This window comes from Pan troglodytes, chromosome 2, assembly GCF_028858775.2.
Source record: "Pan troglodytes isolate AG18354 chromosome 2, NHGRI_mPanTro3-v2.0_pri, whole genome shotgun sequence".
Lineage (NCBI taxonomy): Eukaryota > Metazoa > Chordata > Mammalia > Primates > Hominidae > Pan > Pan troglodytes.
In genome coordinates, this window is record NC_086015.1 from 17,319,189 (window position 1) to 17,340,043 (window position 20,855).

The 20,855-nt window shown below is 54.5% G+C and overlaps 1 protein-coding gene across 3 annotated transcripts in view; it reads right to left on the reverse strand.

The window, feature by feature from the left end:
- Positions 1-314: 314 nt before the first annotated feature.
- NUP210 (nucleoporin 210) overlaps positions 315-20,855 on the reverse strand; it is a 103,844-nt gene continuing 83,303 nt past the window's right edge. The window contains exons 28-40 of one of the 3 annotated variants that reach the window (XR_010155497.1): positions 19,559-19,717; positions 16,398-16,489; positions 14,568-14,742; positions 12,879-13,054; positions 11,325-11,545; positions 9,901-10,037; positions 7,418-7,688; positions 6,302-6,448; positions 5,694-5,944; positions 3,849-4,065; positions 3,313-3,408; positions 3,155-3,238; positions 315-1,862 (exon numbers count right to left, since the gene is read on the reverse strand). Coding sequence is in view for 2 of the 3 variants with exons in the window: in XM_003309631.7 (XP_003309679.4) it covers positions 1,762-1,862; positions 3,155-3,238; positions 3,313-3,408; positions 3,849-4,065; positions 5,694-5,944; positions 6,302-6,448; positions 7,418-7,541; positions 9,901-10,037; positions 11,325-11,545; positions 12,879-13,054; positions 14,568-14,742; positions 16,398-16,489; positions 19,559-19,717 (1,980 nt within the window). In the remaining variant the exon portion in view is untranslated. The remainder of the gene's footprint in view (positions 1,863-3,154; positions 3,239-3,312; positions 3,409-3,848; positions 4,066-5,693; positions 5,945-6,301; positions 6,449-7,417; positions 7,689-9,900; positions 10,038-11,324; positions 11,546-12,878; positions 13,055-14,567; positions 14,743-16,397; positions 16,490-19,558; positions 19,718-20,855) is intronic. The other 2 variants (XM_003309631.7, XM_016940516.4) reach the window with 2 other exon arrangements.

Below are 20,855 nucleotides of genomic sequence, written 5' to 3' on the forward strand. Positions count from 1 at the left end.
GGTGCTAAAAGCCTTTTCTGGCAACCATTAGAGACAGAGAGTTGCTTGGTTAGCTTGGGAGCAGAAAGCTGAACTGTGTGGCATCACCTGGTTTTGTCAATGTGCCTTCTTGGGCACACTCACTTGCTGGCAAGATCTGGCTGCGTCCAGATGCACTTGCATTTGCCAACCTGAATGTGCTTGAAAATGATGCTCACCCTTTGGGGAGAATAAAGCTCAGACCTCCAGCTCTGCCAGGCCCCAGAGTATCATAGATGGGTAAAGGGAAGAAATCATCACCATCAGATAGACATCTCAGCAACGATCACACCCTCTTAAAAAATCACATAGAACTTTATTAAATAAACCAAGTAGAAAGGCTCCTATTTACATCCAGGTTGTCAGTTTAAGCTCAAGTAATATGCAAGGCACAATTCTTCCTTTCTCCAGCTTTAGAAAAATCAACCACATGGCCCAGCCCTGAAGGACTGAAGGGAGCTTGTGCGGGATCCCGTCATCCTGGACTCTCCACACAGCGTCCACGCATGGATGGCCATGGGCATGAGTCTCTGGATCTCCCTGAGGGTGGCCCAGCCTCGGCCTGGAGCACAGGGGCCTGTGATCTGAGAATCTCAGATCCAGAATCAGGAGCTGGGAAGAGAGGACTTTTCCAAGGGTCTCCTCCCCCAGGCCCTGGGGAGTCCCTTCTGGATGGGCAGGCCCTGGGCTGGTGGCCGCCCTCCATCATTGGCCCAGGCCGGGCTCTAGGGCCTGCTGGGAAGCTGTCTGGGGCCCTGCGCCTGATGAGCTGCCATGAAAGTGGCCGCCTCTCACACTGGCAGGCGGTGGCTCAGATCTGCTGAGGTTCTGGAGTGGCACAGGAACAGGAGGAGCAAATGACACTGGGTCTTTGTGCTGAGGCAGGACACAGCGGCTTTCCGAAACACACACACAGAAAATATGACTCCTGCTGCCATCTCAAGGACATTTTCCTAAGGACAGTCCTGGTGTCCTGATGGAGTGAAAGGGATCACACGTGGGATGTCCCAGCAGGGCCTAAGCCAAGTCCATCAGATGTCTCAATGGCTTATGAAACAAAAACAGAGGACTGAAGTCTGTTCACAGTGGCCCATGGTTGGGCAGCAGCCCTGGGTGAGCTCCTGTGTTCTCCAGCCTCTCGCTCACCCAGGGCTTGGCTATCCCTGGCCTCCAGGTGCTGGTTCCTGAGGCTTCCCTTGCAGCAGTGGGGCAGATACAGGGACACTCATGTCCCATTGCTCCTCAGAAGTCCTAGCAGCAGCCAGACTAGGAGAAAAGTAAGTTTTCACAGGGGAAAAACCCCACCAAAAACCCCCTAAAGTAACTGGACAGTCCTTTCCCTGAGACCACTACAGTAACATCACCCACAGACAACTTCTAAGGAGCACTTCTAACTGCTCAAAGTCTTGAGAAGGGAGAGATTTTAGCAAGGCTAGGAAAATAAAAATGCAACAGCACATTGTCCAGAAACCCTAGACAACCATGCAAAAAGGAATGAGCCAAAAAGTCTTAGCTTTGTAAGACTTGAAAGGAAAAAAACACACATTTAAAACTTCTACATAAAATGAGCTAATGGGCAGAGCCGAAACTACAGCTCTGTGTGAAGAGACGGCAGTGAAGCTGGCCTGGGGCCGGGGCACTCGTCTGGAGGGGCTTGTTCCAGTGTGAATGCAGCAGGGATGTTCCATCTTGGGGGCGCACGAGGCTCGGCTGAGACCCATCCTCCGGGAACCTTCACACAGCCTAGTGGGAGGCATAGGCTGGGCTCCACAGCCCTGAGGGAGGGCTGGCTTTGCGAGCAGGAGGCAGTGCATTGGGAGATGTGGGTGATGAGGCAGCGAAATCTAGGGTGGGAAGAGAGACGATGTGAGCAGCAGAGCCAGGGAGAGCGGCGCACTCCTCAGTTACAGCCAGCATTCAGCAGGCGCCTGCCTCGCCCAGGACAGTCTCACGGTGATGCCCCGAGGCCTCCCCGGCCAGCAGAGGGAAGTCCATGGGCACCTGCTGAGCTGGCCTCATTCACACAGAGAGGCCTGGGATGCCACCCTAACACCCAGGAGCGCAGAGCCTTCCGGGGAGAACGTGTCTCAAGTTTCAGGACCACAGCAGCATCTGTCCAGGGGGCATGAGGCAGGGAGGCCCCGTGCATCTGAATGCAATGCAGCCTCGGGCAAGAGCGCCACAGGAACAAAGACCCCGAGGGGAGCAGCGATTCTGCAGTGCTCCGGAGACCTTGCAGAGATCCAGGTGTGGCTCCCAAAACCCAGGGAGGAGCACGCTGAGAGAGGCAGCTAGAAAGGGCAGGCACCTGCTGCCAGAGCAGCTGCAGAAGGCAGCAGAGCCGCGAGGAGGCCGAGCACCCGTGGCCTCCCCTGGGTGCTGCTTTGCAGGTGGAGAAGTCGTCAGGCAGAAGACAAGGGCGTGTGGGCTCTCCTTACCCAGGAAAGTGCTTCTACCCACACAACTGGGTCTTCTTTCAAAAAAATTCAGGGACCCCCCTGAAGCCGGTCCATGGGCCCCCATGTCAGCAGACACGAGCTCAAGGACTCTTTGTGTAGGGGAGAGAACCCTCAAATGGGAATCAGGAGACATTAAAGGGCCTTCACGTACAGCAGTACAGGCTGGGCACTGCATTGTTTGAGAGAGAAACTGCATTCACACAGTGAGGTGCTCCCTGGAGCTGTGCAGGGTCACCAGGGCTTTGGGGTCACCAGAGAGACAGTTAGACCATTGAAATAAATGACTTTGCCCATTCTTCTGGGAAATTTCTCATCAGAACTACCCAGAATCCCCATCTGTGAGTCAGCTCGTCCAACCCCAGCTTAGAGCCTTCTGAGGCAGCCTCAGCAAGTGGGCATCTGGTCCTAGCATGCACTCCTGCCTAGACAGAGCTCCTTGCTGCCCATACCTCCACCCAGCATGGCTCTACCTGGGGAAAGCTCTTGCTGAACCAGGACTGGCAGCCCCTCTGCCCCGACCCTCCTGGCTCTCACATCTGTCCTCTGGGCCTCAGGCTCCTTTGGCCCAGGCAAGGGCCTGTTGAGACTTAGGGTTCAGGAGCCTCGACCCCTCCCCCCCAGGGCTCTTCTCTTTCTCAGCAGCTCTGCCTGGTTGTGCCTGCAGGGGGGCTACTCACAGTGGGGGCTGTGTCCAGGGCTGGCTCGAGGCGTGAGGGCTGCAGGCACAGCAAGATCCCGGGGCGTGCAGACAGTGTGGTAGGCTGCAAGAGCACATGGTTGGTTAGAGCAGGTCGGGGCAGGGGAACAGACCCAGAGATACAGGCAGCCTCCTCACCTATGATCATGACCGCCGTCCCAGCCAACAGGGCAAAGAGCGTGAAGAACATGACCTGGTAGGAATCCAGGAAGTGCTGAAAGAGGCTGGTTCCATCTGCCATCAATGGGAAGATGAGTTACCAAAACCACCAGGCCCACTGTGGTGTCCCATCATGTTCCTGCCCTACTGTAGGTCTACAGGCCAGTCCACAGGTCCCTCTTAGATGTAAGGATGGTGGTCTCAGAGGGCCAGGCCACCTGCTGGAGGCCTGGGCCCACAGCTGTTCCTGGTACCCTGGCACTTCTTCTCCTGGCGCAGGCTGCTGAGCAGAGGAGGGGCACAGCCCCTGTGGCTGCCATGTTGAGAACAGATGGGAAAGCTGGGCAGCTAAAGCCTGCATCATGGCCCCAATGAGCAGCGATCACTTTGAGGGACATTCTGCATTTCTGACTCCTCCATTTCTTACACCTCAGGTTTCTACTGATAGCCAGGACCACTCCTGCCTGTCCCTCCCCATCCTGGTCTGTCCCAGATGATGTCATTCCGCGACTCACAAGGACCGGGCCCACGGCGATCCATCACAAAAGCCACTGTCACTGGGATGGCAATGGCTTGGTTGGTCACGGGGCTGGAGAAGGTCAGGGTAGTGGACAGAGGCCCTTGGCTGCCGGCCGCGGGGTCTGAGACGCCGACCGTGTATGTGATGAAGCTGGGCCACCCAAGAGACTTCTCCTTTGCGAATGCCAGCACAGCCGGGGACCCGGATTTCACCTGGAAGAGACATCAGAGCTGGGGGTGCACATTCTGCAGAGTGGGGGGACCACTGAGCGGGGCCTCAGGACCCCGAGGCGGGAGGGCTGCTCTGCATGGCCATCTCTGGAAGCACCCCCCCTTCAGCCTGACACGCTGGGCTTCCCTCCTGGGGCCCAAGGGTACAGGTGGGGACCCCTGCCCAGGTCACACCTCATGGGCAGGTAATGACACCTGGGCACTGCTCATGGACAGCGTGTAGTCTGCAGAGTCGGGAAGCCCTGTCCATACTCAGGGTGTTTTTTGAGGGAAGGACAAATCAATATGAATGTCAGAATCAAATTCAAGCTCATTTAATTCTAATCAACTGCTGCTTACAAAAAGGCTAAACCAGGCTGGGCGTGGTTGCTCACGCCTGTAATCTCAACACTTTGGGAGGCTGAGGCGGGCAGATCATGAGGTCAGGAGATCGAGACCAGCCTGGCTAACACAGTGAGACCCCGTCTCTATTAAAAATACAAAAAATTAGCCAGATGTGGTGGCAGGCGCCTGTAGTCCCAGCTACTCAGGAGGCAAGGGTGGGAGAATGGCATGAACCCGGGAGGTGGAGATTGCAGTGAGCCAAGATAGTGCCACTGCACTCCAACCTGGGTGACAGAGCGAGACTCCATTTCAAAAAAAAAAAAAAAAAAAAAAAAAAACTTTGGGAGGCCAAAGTGGACGGATCACAAGGTCAGGAGATCGAGACCATCCTGGCTAACACGGTGAAACCCCCTCTCTACTAAAAAAAAATTAGCCGGGTGTGGTGGCGGGCACCTATAGTCCCAGCTACTTGGGAGGCTGAGGTAGGAGAATGGCATGAACCTGGGAGGTAGAACTTGCAGTGAGCCGAGACTGCGCCACTGCACTCCAGCCTGGGCGACAGAGCAAGACTCCGTCTCAAAAAAAAAAAAAAAAAAAAAAAAAAAGGCTAAACCAACATGAAGTATCACCAAGCACCAGCTCTCCAAGGTAGCAGCCCAAGCTCTGCTCACGCCGCCAGCGGGCTGGCCCTCCTCCCTCATCAGCGATGCTGAGCATTCCCTGCCTCTGCAGGAGAACATGAGATCACGCTGGCTGCAGCAAGGCAGGAGAAGCAGGCGGAAATGCCAAGGAACTCCTTGGTTCTCTCACCCCAGAACTCTTCCCAGCCTGCCAGGCTCTGGGCCTGAGGGATCATTCACCTACCAATCCCACCCCGTGACTTAGTCACGGAGAAAGTGAGGCCTGGAGAGAGGGGACTTGTCCCAGCAGGGATTAGGGCTTTCCTCCCTGCTCTGTGGCAGATGCTCCTGCACTGAATTCTGCGATGCCACGCACCACACGTTCACTGGCACCTTTTCTGGGGTTCTCACTGCTGCCCCCACAAGCTTAACTTGTAGCTGGGGAAGACCAGCAGAGGTCAGAACAATTAATACAATCACGCAGCCCGAGAGACAGCAATAGTGCTACGGAAAAAGAAAAGAGTACTTCAATTTAAAAATTCTAATTGTAAAAATAAATTTTAAAGAGAGCTGGCCCAGGACATCCACGCCACATTCCCTCTTCCTCCAGGGCCTTCCTGATGCCCCTGACTCCGGCCTGGCCTGAGGCATGCAGATGCCACTCACCTCCAAGTTCTCCAGAACCTCCGGGGCACCAAAGACCCTGACCTCGGAGCTGGTGTAGTGGTTGCTCAAAAGGATTTCAGCCTGGTCGGCGAAGAGACCTGGGCTGAAGGGCACCTCGGCCCCCACCTGCTCTGTGGAGAAGTGGCTGCTGGAGAGGGAGGCACTGACCACCAGAGCTGTCTTCTTCATGCTCAGGTGCTTCCGTTGCTTGTCCGTCAGCCTGTGCATTGTGATTGAACAGAAGTACTGGCCTGCGAAGACAAGGGTGTATTGTCTTGTCCCCTCTCCTGCCCGTGCACTGATGTCATTTCTTCTCCCTGCTTCTCTAACCAGGGGACTCCTATGCATCCTCCAAAGCCCAGGTGAGAAGTCACCTCCTCCAGGGGTCCTCCTGGGAATCCCCTATAAAGGCCTTGGCCAAGCTAGGATACCCTCTGTGACCAGCAGTCCTCTCAAGTCCCCCTGGCGTCAATCCCCAGGCTGGGCTCCTGACAATCTCTGCCCTCTGGACAGACAGCCATGGTGAGCTGGGCAAGTGGAAGCCGCAAGATGCCCAGAAGACAGAGACTGTCTCCAAGTCCCTTTCACTTTCAAATCCTCGCAATTACCAAGGGCAGTGTCAAACTGTGGCTCCACGGTGAACACATCTTGAGATGGGAAATCAAAGACGGCCGGCTTGAACTGGGACTGGCAGCTGATGAGGGTCTCTGGGTGCAAGGCCTGGATGACTTCCCTCTGGGTGGGGGTGCACTCGCCTAGAGAGGGGAGAGACGAGAGGGTGTGGGCCAGGCCCGATGGCCGCCACACCAAATTCCACCAGGCCTGCACAGGCTGGCTGGGCTGCAAATGCCACCTGCCCCAGCATGTCTTCCAGCAGGGCCCCAGGGCGGCTCAAAGCTTTGAGATGCAGCCAGGATTGGTAAAGCCAAGGACATATCATATGGAAGAGGATGCCATCGGCATCACAGGGAGCTTCAAGTCAGAATTTCAGCATTTGTTCCAGACCTTGCATCCAGGGGCACGGCAGACGGGCTAGGCCCACTAATGCCTGTCTTCTGTCCCTGTCAGCAGGGGAAATGGCAATTTACTTCTGCACATTCAGAGGGCACTAGTTCTCCACTAACATCTGAGCGGCACTTAGGCAACGGCACAGTGCTGTCCACTTGCGCTGAGGAAGGAGCAGAGGCTGCCATGATGGAACAGAGCTGCCTCGTTAATCAGGACGAGAAGGGCGGTGCTTCACTCTGCCAGTGAGGTGGTTTAAGAAAACAGCCCTGTTGACTTACTTATTTCTGGCAGCTGCTGTTCAGGGCTGTCATGGGCAGGGGATGGGGTTCAACATTCTATGCATGACCTGGGAGAGGTCATTACAAAAATTAAAACCAGCGACGAGTCCTGCTAATTCATTAGTTTCTGGGATTCACGGTGGGAAATTGTGGCTTTCTTTGCTAGGGTGCCCTCGGGCTGAAGTCACATTTCCAGTGCAGAACAGGCACCTTCTGGGAGCTGGGCTCCATTATGAAGATTCCTTTCACTGGCTCAGCTTTTGGAGGACTCCAATTTCAGAAACGCTGGAAGGAGTGGATGAGTGGGGGCTAAATGCCCTCTCTGGAGTTGGTGTGAGTGTGAATAGGAGAAGCAGATAAACTCCATCCAGAGGACACAGGAAGCCACCTCCCCGCTCCCAGGTACTCTGAAGACAGCCCAAGCCCCTCATTAAGTACCTCTCAGGTTAGAGCTTCTGTCTCCCACGGCAACAATCACTTTGGAGGCTGTAGCCTCCTGGAAGCTGGTCTGGATGGGGTGGAGGTGACGGGCCATGATCCTCTGAGGGACGCCGACCACCACCTAGAGAGGGAGCCAAGGAAGCTTCATGGAGCGCCGCCTGTGTCCCGGTCCATGCTGGGCGTTTCCACAACCTCACCGTGCAGTCTGTGACATAGTGTCACCCGTTTCACAGGTGGCAACACTGAGGCTCAAAGCCTAAACGCCTTGCTAGAATGTGGCAGAGAGGGGGTTTGAGCCCAGTCTGGTCAGACTTCACAGCCCAGTTCTCCCATTGAACAAGCTGGTTCCCCCAGCAGCTGACTGGACGCTGAGCAGCGGGCCTGAATTCATTAATCGATCTGGGTGGGCTGAGGATTTTGGCTGTTCAGACAGCCATGATCACTTCTCTGTAGTACAGCACCACCCCCCACCCAGAATCCAGTCTGCCCAGATTTTCCCAGCTGTTCCCCCTGTGCCCATCCTGTACCTGGCCACACCCAAACAGCCCCAGGCTGGAGACCTCCCTGCACTCCCTTGGCTAGGACACCCTCCCATCTTCTCTGCAGAGCCCAGCCTCATCCACCCTTCAGGCCCAAGGCCACTTCCTGCAGCTGAAGGCCCCCCTCCCTCTCTCAGCAGGCACCAGTACTCCCTGCCTCCAGGAGGTCTGATTTCTACCAGTAGGTGAACTTCAGAGCAGGGATGCGATTGAAGCCCCTGCAGCTCCCAGGGATGTGGCCCATGCAGAGCTGTAGGTGACCAGGCATCACTGTCAAACTCACGGTGCCTCCGCTCAGGGCTCACCACCATCCACCTCCAGGGACTGACAGAGGCTGTGTCCCACTCTCTAGCCTGGGAACCCCCAACACTGGCTCTCCTCTCCCCTTCCTCCCTGTCCACCCTCAGAGAGTGCCCAAGGCTTCCTGGCCCCTCTCCTGCCTGCACTCCTGGAGTGCCCGTGCACTCCCACCCACTCCCAGGGCTTCAGAGGCCACTTCTGGGCTGAGGCCCCCACCCTGTCCAGCCTTCCTCACAGTGCTCCTGCCGCACCCACCCAGCTGTGCCTCCTGCCTCACCTGGGAGAGCTGTGACATCTCTAGCTCCCTGGCCCAGGCTCCTCACCTCCCTGCAGGCCTACCTACCTCTGTGTGCCCCTCTCAGCAAAGGACCAGTAGCAGCCTGGTCATCCCAAGCCCTTCCTCCCCTCCAGCCTCACTTCTGGATGCTCATGGAGCTCTGATGTGCCTCCCTCCCTCCCGTCTCTCCCAAACCTGCCTTTAGATTCTGCCACACCCAGTGATCCCAGCTGAGGGCCTGGCCTCAGTCTCTGGCCAGTTACCCTGTAGGGACTGCTCTCTCGAGCTCCTCCAGGTGCCAGGTAACCTCTGCAAACACAGCCTTGGTCTATAGCACTGTTTAAAAAACTCCACTGAGTGTGGCATAAGCTTCTACCCCTTCACCCTGGAACAGCAGCAGCAGCAGCTAATTTCTGCTGAGCACTGGCTATGAGCTGAGCACCACCCTAGGGGCTTCTGACGTGCTAACTCACTAAATCCTCACAACGCTATCATCCCCATTATACAGGCAAGAAAATCGGGACATAGCGAGACTCAATGATTGCTCAGTCATAGCCTCACAGTGGCCAAGCTGGGATTTGACCTAGACCGTCTGGCTGTAGATGCCCCACCCTCAACCTGCACCAAACTGCCTGGAATCTGGTGCATTTTCTGATCTGATCACAAAGCCAGACCATGCTTCTCCCACACCCTCTGTTCCAGCCCCCCAGGCTCTGCTCTTGAACCCTACACACCTTTGTCCATGCCACCCCATCCCCTGACCAGAGGCTCTTTCCAGGAGAGCACAGCTGTATTGTCACAGGATGCCTCTGTCTGCAACTGGCTCGCCCAAACTGCAGAGCCGCAGCACTAAATATGCAAACTATTAGGTTAAACTGCTAGGTTCCATAAAGCACATGCTGCCTCTAAAAATGAGATGCATTTGGATCTCAGCCAGACTTGGCCCACTGATTCATTCTCAACTGGAGATGAATGGAAGAGAGAGCAGGTTTTGTCGCCTCCAGACTCAAAAGGTGACTTGCACAGGGAGTCTTAACCTTGCAGGTGACAGGGAAGCACCGGCTCCCAGGAAGTGCCCACTCCGGGGTTGCCAGACCCAAGCCCATGGGAGCTGGAATCCACCCTACAAGGCTGCCTGTCCTCATCACACCCTCTTGAACATGGGGAGACTGAAGCCTGGAAAAAAAAGGGAGCTTGTCCCCATGTCAGAGTCAGCAAGTGGCCAGTCCCAGACTCATGACTCCCAGACCCAACCCCTCAGATGGCTTTTCCCTAAAAGGAAAAGTCTTCATAATCCTCCCAGAAGGTCAGGCCCGCCTCACAGGCCACTGAGCCACATGTGCCTCCAGCTGCTTAGAGCCCACCTCCTTGTAGGTCCTCAGGTGCCCAGCGACCTCATAGTAAACCGTCACGGATCCCACGGCCCGGGCCACAGCCACACCCGTCTTGGGGTCGATGTGGAGGATGCTGTTGGCCGAGGAGCTCCAGGTTCCTGAGAGGCCTGGAGAGGAAGCACAGGTGTCAGCCCCCTTTCCATAGCTGGACACTCCAGTCAAAGCCCAGCTCACCTGGATGACAGGCCAGCTTCCTCGCTGGCTGCCACTACCCCCATGGGGGCTCACTCAGCAGCCTCAGGAGACAGCCACGCTGCCTGCCCCAGTGCCGGTCATGCTCCTGGCTCCAGCCACCTGGAGCCATCAGCTCTCCCACCCTGCTGCACCCACCCTCTACAGGGCTGTGGCCCCTAGCACCTGCTCTCCCTGACCCCCAACTCCCTGCCTGGAATCTCCTGACCATCCTGGCATGAAGCTTTAGCTGACTCCTGCCCAGGAATGGTCTGGTGCTGCTGCCAGGCCCTGCCCTCTGTAGCTCCTTCCCCAAAGCACAGCCCCTCCCCATCCCTTTGTTGCCTTATCAATTTCTTTTTAGCAAACAGACAGCAGGTGTGAGGCTCAGAGCTTTCACCACATACACATCTGAGTTAAAAGCCAATCACATTATATAATAAATACAATTAAAGGACTCAACCATAATCTATTTATGGCAAATTATATTTGTTTTTCCTTAAAGGTAGTATTTCATCTCCTTTTAAAATGAATTTAGTAAGGTTAAAAAAAAAAAGGTGGAGACAATTTGAAAATAAAAGCTAAGTAAATAATTGTACACGTGTTCCACAGATGTACTACAGGTCACCTGGGCATGGCTGAAATTTGGAAGCCCCTGATTTAGCCCAGTGTCCTTCTTTGCTTAAGTCTCCCAGCCTGTGCTGTCACTATGGCGGCCACTTCCCACAGAATTCACTAAAATGGTGAAATCAGTTCCTCAGCAGCAGCGGAGATCCGTGTGTCTCCTGGCTAGAGGAACTGAGTGAGACTATGCAGAGACAGGATGCCCCACAGGAGCAGGGGACCCCCCCACCGACTTGGCAGAGCTGTTCCAGAAAAGGGCTGGCAAATGCTTTCTGTGAAGGTTGGACATAAGCATTTGGGCTATGCAGCCCATACAATCTCTGCTATGACCACACAATCTGGCAGTGGTAGGGTGACAACAGCCACTGACCATACATAATGCACGGCACAGCTGAGTGCCAACAAAAATTTACTTGCAGAAAACAGGCACAGGCTGGATCTGGTCTCCGGGCAGCAGTTTTGGAGCACTGCTCCTGAGTATCCTGCAGGTCTGCCTGTAGGCCCCCGTGACTGGTGCCGAGCCCCTGCCCAGGTAGCCCCCACCCAGCTTTGCAAGCGTCCGTGACTCCACAGGTTCCCTTGCTCAGGATCTATCTTACCTTCCAGGCTGGTCAGAACAGTGGCCAGACAGAGCACGTCCCCCACCACCATGGCCCCGGACAGTTCTGGGGAGATGGCCTGTAGGACAGGCAGGGGCACGAAGTCCGAGAGGCCCGGGTGCTCTGCGTCCCACACACGGAGCAGTGTCAGGCCCACGCTGACTGTGCGGACAACGCAGGTGTTGTTGGTGGGGCCCTTCCCGATCTGCACAAAGTCGTCTCTAGGTACAGGAGAGAAAGGAGGGCTCTCAGTCTCGGGAAAGAAGCTTCCAACTCCCAGAGGGAGAAACGTAATCCATGTCCTCTGCTGAGCAAAGCATTCAACTGACTGAGGTCCCAGGTGTGGCCCCAACTCGAGGTTACCAAGCAGTGGCCCCAGATGAGGGACCACTGCAGGCAGGTGGCACAGGCTCGACCTCCTCACTTGTCATCCCAGAAAGCACATGCAGCTCGCAGCCAAACAGTGGCAGCAGCATCATTCCTGCATTTCAGAAAGGAAGCTGAGGCCCCAAGGGGAAAGAGATCCAGAGTGCTTCCTCACACTCTTCCCACCAGGGAACTGGACATGCCAGAAAGGGAAGGCTGCCCTTACTATGCAACCTGACTGCAGAAGCAGCCTCTGCCCCTTTCCTCCTCTGAAAAATGGGGATCATCACGTGACCGTGACGCAGGCCTGGCATAAGCATTACATGAGGTCAGCAGTGGGGAGGCACCTGCCACAGGGCAGGTGCTCAGTCAGTGTTGGCAATGGCAGCTTTGGTGCAGAAGTGTGGACTGCGTGGGGTGACAGTTTGGGTTAGGGATCATGGCTGCATCCTTGCCTCCACCACACCTTCTGACCCTGAGTGCTGACTAGGTCTCTATCAGGTGCTCCTGCTACAAGAAGGCCAGAATGACCTGCAGTGCAGCCAAAGGGCTGGGAGAACTGGGCTCCATTTCCTCCAGGACATGCCCTAAACTGATGGATGGCAATTATGTGCGCACACACGGAGTGCCATGGTTTGCCAGCGGTCCTCATGACCAGTCCCTCAGCTGAAGGAAAGCCCTGGAACCTAGGCCATATTGCCCAACGTGAGAGGTGTGGAAACAGATTTTTGGATGGTGACCTACTCACAGGGCCCACGAAGGGCAGAGCTGGGGCTAGAACCAGGCCTGACTCTAAACCCCAGTTCTTTCCATAAGGCAACACCCCTGACACCTGTCTTTGAATGCATTCAGCAACAGGGAAACACAACTGTGGCAGGACCTGTGGGCAGCCGAAGCTGAAGGGCCAATTTCCTGTGCCTCGGGGAGCACTCCCTGGAGCTGCCCCATGCCCTGTTTCCTCCTTTGGGGGCTGATGCCTGTCTGTCTTCCTCTGAGCTGGTCTGCATCCCCCGAGGGCAGTGGTGCTTCCTCGTGGCCCTGCATGGTGCAGCATGCCCACATCTCTTGGAAACTGAAGTAATACACATCTTCCTTCAATAGCAGCAGACTTTCTGTGTTATCCCCAGTTGTCTCTACCAGGTACCAGACAGGACTTCATAGGAGAAATGACCCTTGCCCACATCCTACCTGTTAGTGGCAAAGTTGAGGACCGAATTGTGAGCATGGAAGACATCTCCAGAGTTGTCGTGGAAGTGGACAGTGAAGGTCACGGTCATTCCCAAAGGCACGGCCACCAGGGCCTCCTTGTTCTGGGTGTGCAGGACAGGGCTCATGGAAACCCTCAGGTAGGAAACAGGGGATACCTAAGGGACAACATACAGGTATGATGAGGATTCAGTGCCAGGGACTGGCCTCCAGGAAAACCCACCTCCCAAGGAGGGGACACCTGCCCCCAGCAGGATCCACCTCAGGAACAATGGAGGGCTGGACTTAGGGGTCCTGAGAGGAGTAAAGGCCACACTCCCCAGAGTGTCCCAACCTAGTGACAAGGTTCTTACTTCCCAACACAGCAGACTGGCCTCTCTATGAGAAAACCCACCCAGGAGTGTCCCAATCCATGACCTGGATAAATGAGATCACTATTTACATTGCAAGAGGGCCCCCTGGGCTGCAAATGTCCAGTTTCTTCAGAGAACCTGGCTCTTGGGGCATTTAAAGAAACGAAATCCTCCTCGATCGCAGGGGCAGCACTAAGCAGGCCACAGCATGCCCTGCAGGCCACCAGGGGAAGGAGGGAAATGGGGATTTCTGGAGCCCAAGAACCCGAGCTCCATAAACAGCAGCCCTTGTTTCTCTGAGTCCAGGTGAAAATCTATCCTGGCTCAAAAGCTAGTGCTCCAAAGGTCTGAATTTCTTTAACAAAGTTCAGTGGTGCAGTGTCTGGTATACAGCTAGTGCTCAGTACATATTTGTTGAAATAGGATGAGCAGTCAGTCACTTTCACTCACCAAAAACTAGAGCGGGGGATTTGCTGCCAGGCACCCACTTTGAAACAAAAAGATGTGAATTAATGAAAGAGGTCTGTGACCCAGGCAGAGTCTAAAGATTTAAGTGAGTGTGTGTCTTCTGTCATCCAGGGTTCAGCAAGTGGTGATGATGAGACATGGAAAGAAAATTCCATTCAGCAAAACCCCAGGACCTGACCCAGGGATGCTGATGGAGAAGGTCCCATCCGTAAGGAACACAGAACGGCAGAGGGCAGTGCCATGATATGGCAGAAGGACACGGCCCAAACCAGACAGACCCCATCACTCAACTCCCATGCAAGCTTAAGCAAGTCACTCTCACTCTGAGCCTCAGTCTCCTTGTCTGGAAAATGGGCCACCTCATTCTCAAAACCACGGTGGATGTCATGTACTGGATGTCACGACTTGTATGGCAGGTACTGAGCACAACATTCAATGCTCTTAAGAACAGACCATGTTCCAGACACTGGGCTGGCCCAGAACAGGAGCTCCACCATGGGTGGTGATAACATCAGTGGCCAGGCACGGTGGGTGGAGCACCCGCACTCCAGTCAGGAAGCTGTGGTGCCAGTCCCAGCTCTGTAACCTTACGCCAATCATGGACCTTGCTGGGCCTCATCTATGAAATGAAGTTCTTGGAATCAATGATCTCCCAAGGATCTTCGGCTCTGATGACCAGAAGATGCTGTAGCTTTTTATCTACCTAGGACCTTTGCCCCTGAGTTACTCTAAATGCCTGTCTACAGTTTCTTAGCTGGAAGGTGAATGTATTCACTTTTACGCCTGAGAGGCATATTACCTCAGTGCTATTGCTTTCATTACTCCAAAAAGGAGGAGAATGCAACCCTACCTTTACAGCAACAATGATGGTTTGGTTGGCCCCAAAGGGCTCTTGTGCAATCACTTCGATGGTGGATGTCCCGATCATAGACCCTGATGCTAGAAAGCCTTTCTCATCAACATGCACAACTGGAACCTTTTCGGGTCCATCCAGGACGCGGTAGCTCAGAGAGGCTGCACCATCCCTTTGGAAAACAAAACAGAGCTGTTTTTGTAGATGGCAGCAGTGGGAGTGGGCCTGGATACAATGCCAGGAGATCTAAGAGTCTGTGGCTCCTCATGCTCCTGGGAGGAAAAAAGGCCCAATCTTGGCCCCACGGACCTCAGGACCACGTGCCGTCAGTTGTCTGAGGCTTCATCAGTCACCCACGGAAAAGTAATTCAGAAATCCAATGGTTCCGAGCAAAGTGTGGCTTCTCACTCTTCCCAGAGCAGTGCCTGCCGTGGGTCGGCCAGCAGGGAGGGAGAGACTGTGAGGGCAGTTTCTTTCATCAGCTCCATGGGACATCTACAGTAAAATATCATTTCTGCAGCAAATTGTTCTCAATTTACTGAAGCAAGGCATCCTGGCATAGTGGAGGATGGGGCTTTGAGTCGGACAGAATCCAAAGCCGGTCCCAACATGTCCTGCCACCAGCTGTGTGCACATTATGTCCCCTCTTCTCTCGGCGTTGACTTCTTACATGGTAAAAGGTGCGCAATGATCCTGTCTTGTCCTATTTCTAAGGACTGTCAACAGGATAAAAACAGGCTACCCGCTAAGAAAACTGTTAGCAAACTACTGATACTATGCACTGGGTAGGAAGCAAATTATGCCGTATCTTTTACCCTTTTACATATTTATTAATATAAAGAAACCCAGGAAGCAAAGGCCTTCAGCTCCCACGGCTAGTTTCCATCATCTCTGTCTCTTCCACAGCCCTATAGATGACTAGGAGCAAATGTTATTGCCTCTGCCTAAACATTCTTCCCCCACCAACCCCTTCCTCTTAACCTGGGGAACTCTTATTCATCCTTCAAGAACTCCAGCCCGAGCATCTCCATCTGGGACATGCCTCCCCTAAATCCCCATGGACAGCACCCTTCTTTGGGCTCTGGTTTGAATATTACACCTTGCTTTTTAATAGCCTTCTCCTGCTACCCTCCTCCGGGGCACCCTATGTCACCCATATCTGTGTTCCTGGAGCCCAGCATGGAGCCTGGCACTTCGTTACTTTTGGCTGAATGAAAACATGTATGTGTTTCATGCAACATGTAAGTGTCCTGTGGCCTGTGGAGTCTCCCGCTTGGCAACTGCCATTCAAATGCAAGCCACTGTTACGAAAGGCATCCCCTTGGAATGAAAGGTAGGAATTATGTTTGCAGAAGAGCTTTAAACAGCTTTTCCCAAGCGTTACTGTGCGGCCCCCTCGCCTGGGGATCTCCCTAGGGTGCAGCTTCTCCCTGGGCAGGTCTGGGGTGGGGCTTGAGAGCTACATCTTCTCTTCCCAGTGATGCTGATGCTTCTGGCTCATGGGCTACACTCTGAGTGGCAAGTCTTGAAACACAACATTTCTAAGCTGGTGTTTTTTTCCCTTTTAAAGACTGAATTTTAGTACCTCGCATAAAAATGTTTCTAGGCTACAAGGAGGAAAAAGAGACCCACAGTGAGAAGTGATTTCAAGAAGCAGAGGAGCACCACAGAGAAGAGAAGGAGCAGGCAGAGGCCTCACCCATTCCAAGCACAGCAGGAGAAAACCTCCCTGAAAGTACCCATGGCTCCTGACAGTGTCGACACATGAGGTGTCGGATGCAAGCACAGCCACACAACTTTGCTGGAAACAAGAGCTGAGTCACGTACCTGTTTGTCTGCAGCTTTATATATGAGTTGGGCGACATTAATATTTGTTCTGCTTCTATTTCAGGGTTGAGCAGCTGCAGCTTCTCAAACACCTGCAAGAGAGGGCAAGTTTCACTTCCGATGGGGCACTGGAGTCACATCCAGGCCAGATGTCTGCTTCTCTCCTAGCAGCAAGAGCCGAGGAGGGGCCAGAGAGGAGAAAAGCGGCTTTCTCGCCTGTCAGGTCACTGATGACATGATGTGAAGGGCTGACCTTTAAGAGGCCAAAGGTGTGGCCGGGTGGAGTAGCTCAGCCAAGGCGACACAGCAAACCCTCAGTCTCTACAAAATAATTTTAAAAATTAGCCAGGCATGGAGTGTGCAACTGTAGTCCCAGCTACTTGGGAGGCTGAGGCTTGCACTCCAGTCTGAGCAACAGAGCAAGACCCTATCTCACACACACACACACACGGCCAAAGATATGATGAGAAAAGACAGGCAGGCTCATGTTTGTGTAGTCTAATGGGAGCTCCTTCAAGGAGCCTGGAAACACAGGCCTCTCCCTCCGTGCCCAGTGAGGAAGAACTTTACCTGCCAGGATGTGAGCGCGGAGGGCAGCACACACAACTCCAGCACCAGGGTCTGCTCAGGATAACTGTGCCAGGACTGAGCCTGGGCAAGGTGCCACCGAACTGCTCCTTTCTCTCACAGAGACATCCTGCTCCTCACTGCCACCATCTCAGAACAACCCCCGTTCCACCTCCCAGGCCCCTCTGGCTGGCTCTGGCCATGTTCTTGCAGGATCCACATAGACACACACAGGGGCCTGGTGAGGAGCTCAGTCCAGCAAATGATCAGCCTCATGAGGTCGGCTCAGATCTGATCCTGGGACGCCCAAGTGCTCCAAGGCCCTGGTGGCTCCCCGAGCCCATGGCAACAGCACTTACCTGGGAACTCCAGGCCCCTTCTCTGCAAGACTTCAGATGTGTCCACCACCTGTGTAAGTCCCCTCTCTCAGACCCCTCAGGGCTGCTGTCTCCTCAGCCTCCCAGCCTGGCTCAGGGGCAACCACTAGCTGGCAGGTAAAGCTGTGCCCTGAGCTCCCCACTGGCCTCTGATCAGACCAGGTGGACACCCCTCGGGCCTGAGCCCTGGGCCATGGCCAATATCATCGGATCTGACGAGTGATTCTCTGAGAGGAAGATGGCCTGATTCCACCCCTCCCAGCAACTCTGTGCTCTGTCCACGTAAGCCTAGATTTCCTTGTGTGTAACATGGTCCACAACTAACATCTTCTCCATGCCTGTCTTGAGAGTTGTGGGCTCCATATGAGGTGACAGGAGGAGCAACACTTCCCAAACGGTGAGAAACAGCCTTTGGGAGCTGGGTGGGGTTTTGGCGTCAGGTGAGACGAGGCTGACTCGGATGCCCCCTTCCGGCATCCACACGGAAGCCACCTCACTGAGTCTGACTCGGACACACTTACTGCCCGGTAAATACATTCATAAATAGGATTCCTTCTATTTTTTTTTAAACCATGCATTCCTATTTTCTCTCTTTAGATGGAGGGGGAGTTGTAAGAGATTTCCCACTTTCCTGTTAACTATAAGAAAAGCAACAGCATGAGCACCATGGTAAATGGCAACTGATACTTGATCTCACTGTCAGGGAGACAACAGGGAGTGGCGGGGCCTGTGGCAAACTGGAGAGTGCAGCTCTAATGGAGTCAAGGTTGCTTCTCATTGCCTGCTGATTTTGCTGTGGCAGACACCATATCTTTAGGACATGCTGCATCTTAGATTTTTACCTGGAATCTTCCTATCTTTACATGACAACAAGCTGTCTCAAAGGCCTGAGTGAGCCAAATAAAACACGTTTGTAGGCTGGATCCAGATTCTCTAGTTTCTGATTTACTCAAACTCTACCTGCTGTCAGATAGGGAAACAGAGGCACAGAGCTGCCAAGTGACCCAACTGAGGTTACAGAATTTGGAAGCTGCAAAACCCTGCCTTTAATTCCATGATAGGCTCCAGGACTTACTTCCTTTTAACAAAGAACATGCATTTGGTGAGTGTGGGGATGTGCATGTGTACCTCTGTGTTGTATGTATGTGTCTCTATGTATGTGTGTCTGTGTGTGCATGTGTGTCGTGTGTGTGTGCGCATGTGCAGGCAGGGGTGAGGGGTTGGCAGATCGGTGGGGGTTTTTTTGTGGGTGTTTCTTTCTTGAAAAGTTTGCTTCTTTGCCCCTGATCAGGGAGGTGCTTGGGTTAGACATAGTTTATTTCTTCTTGAGGCAGGGACTAGAAACTGTTTCTTTTCTTGGGACATATAAGGAATACTTTTTGTTTTTCTTTACAGCTTAGGAGCACCCAGGGGTTACTGAGGCCCAGAGGAGCAGAACGAGGCCCTTGAAGACAAAAATGCTCTTCAGAGCCAACTTGCCAACTCTCCACCTTGCAGAGGGGCCCAGAGGGGCAGGAACTCGCCCACAGCCCATCCTATAAGTAGCAGGGACAGGCTGGATATAGACACAGGGCTGCACCCCAGGCAGGAGAACCACTAGACGCAGTCCTGACCCCTGGCTCTGAACAAGGCGCCTCCCTCTCTGAGGCTGTTTTCCAAATGCAGACAGGGCACAGTCCCCAGGCCTCTTGAGGCCACCCCCAACTTACCCTGTGACCTTGACCCTCCCCGCCTCAGGGGCATCAGCAGGTGGCAGCCCCTGCAGCCCCTGCCCCGCAGGCTTCACCTGAGGACTGGAGGCAGCAATACTGAAAAACGTGCAAGGGCGCCCCAGCCTCTGTTGGGTGCTCTATGTGTGTTAAATAAACACAAACGATTAAATTATCAGTCACTCAGACACAGTGAGCCCCAAGCTCAGAATTCTTTGCTCTTTTGGCCACACATCAAGTGAGTTCCCACCTCCAGGCCTTTGCCAGCCCCTCCCATCCTGAAACATTACTCCTCTGTGAAGCCTTTGCTTGGCCCCACCTCTGGGCTCCCATAGCACCAATCACACCCGGATGCTTACCCCACTGCGATGGACCACTGTCATCCCCACAGACTGAGAGCTTCTCAGGTCTCTCAGCCCCTGCCCATGCAACATGTGGCCCCGAAGGAAGATTGGGCAGCTGGCACTTCCTCTCCCCCTTCCCTGTGGCCTGTCCACCTGCCTCCTACCTGGACTTGGATCTCATCCGAGAGTTCTCTGGCCAGGCCATACAGCTGCCCCGATGTGGGGTCCACAGCCTTGACCACCACCCTCAGCCCGGTCCGGCCTTTTACCCGGCCGAGCACGTTCATGGCAAAGTTGTACTGTGACGGGAGTCGGATCGACGCCTGGGAAGACATCAAACACGTTTTCAGGGGTAAGGCCCAGGTCCCTGTGTCCTCAAAAAGGCAGAGCCGGACAGTAGCCCCAGACCCCCCAGCCCTCCAGTCCTGGTAGCTGTTGGCCTGTTCTCAAGGGCTCTGCCTTCCTGCCTGGGTTGGGTCTGCTAACCCCAGAGCTGTGCAGACCCGGCTTCCCCAGCATGGGTGCCCGGGTCCTGCCCTGCCTGCATCGCACAACATGCACAGATGCATTTGGAAAACACTGGGCCCACCCACATAAGCCAGGGGCCTTCATGACAGGATGTCCCTCAGACTTCAGTGCTTCCAGGTCACCCAGAGCGATGCTGGGTTTTGCAGTGTGTCCCTGCAGACTATTCTGTTTTGGGATATCTGCTAATAAGTCTCACTGTTTGTGTTCCATGGGAGCAATCTGGGGGAGCCCCCGGGCACCAGGGACAGGACTCTGTTCCCACTGGGTGGGGTCGGGGGGCATTCGTCCCACACTAGACAAGCTTCAGGCAGCCTTTAGGAAATCCCATCCCTGGGCTTCGGTCTCTTTCCAGGCCTCCATCCCCACTGTCCCTGAATCAGGCAGGGAGCGACCTTTCAAGCCACCCTCCACTTGGGTCCTGTGTGTCCAAGGCCCACCTGGGCTTGAGCCTAGAGTCACAGGGGCTGGTGCCCAGTACCATTTCCCCACTGGCTTGCTGGGCAACCCTGGGCAAGTCCCTTCCCATTTCTGGCCTCAGTTAACACAGACAGACTTAGTAGTCTCCCTGGCACCTTCCAGCTCTGACATCTTAGGAGAAGCCAGGGCCCCTCGCTGGGCTAAGGGAAGGGGAATTTGGCCTCTGGGATGAACCAGGAGAAACCGAGGGCTGCCAGGCATCATCTCAGAAAATGGTCAGAAGCTGCAGACTCTGACCTCCCAGGACTTTTGTGACTTCCTCACGGCTGCTTCTGTTAGGAGAGGCACCTACTCACCCCGTCTATGTGTTTAGCATTTGGGAGAAGGGAGTCCCGATGAACCTCGGGAGAGGGAAGAAAGTGGGAGGGCCTCTCTAGGTGTGAGGGTGGGGACTTCCTGTGGAACAATGTGGCAGGAGCCCTCCCTGCCCCTCGGGGTGCTGGCCTGGGACAGGGG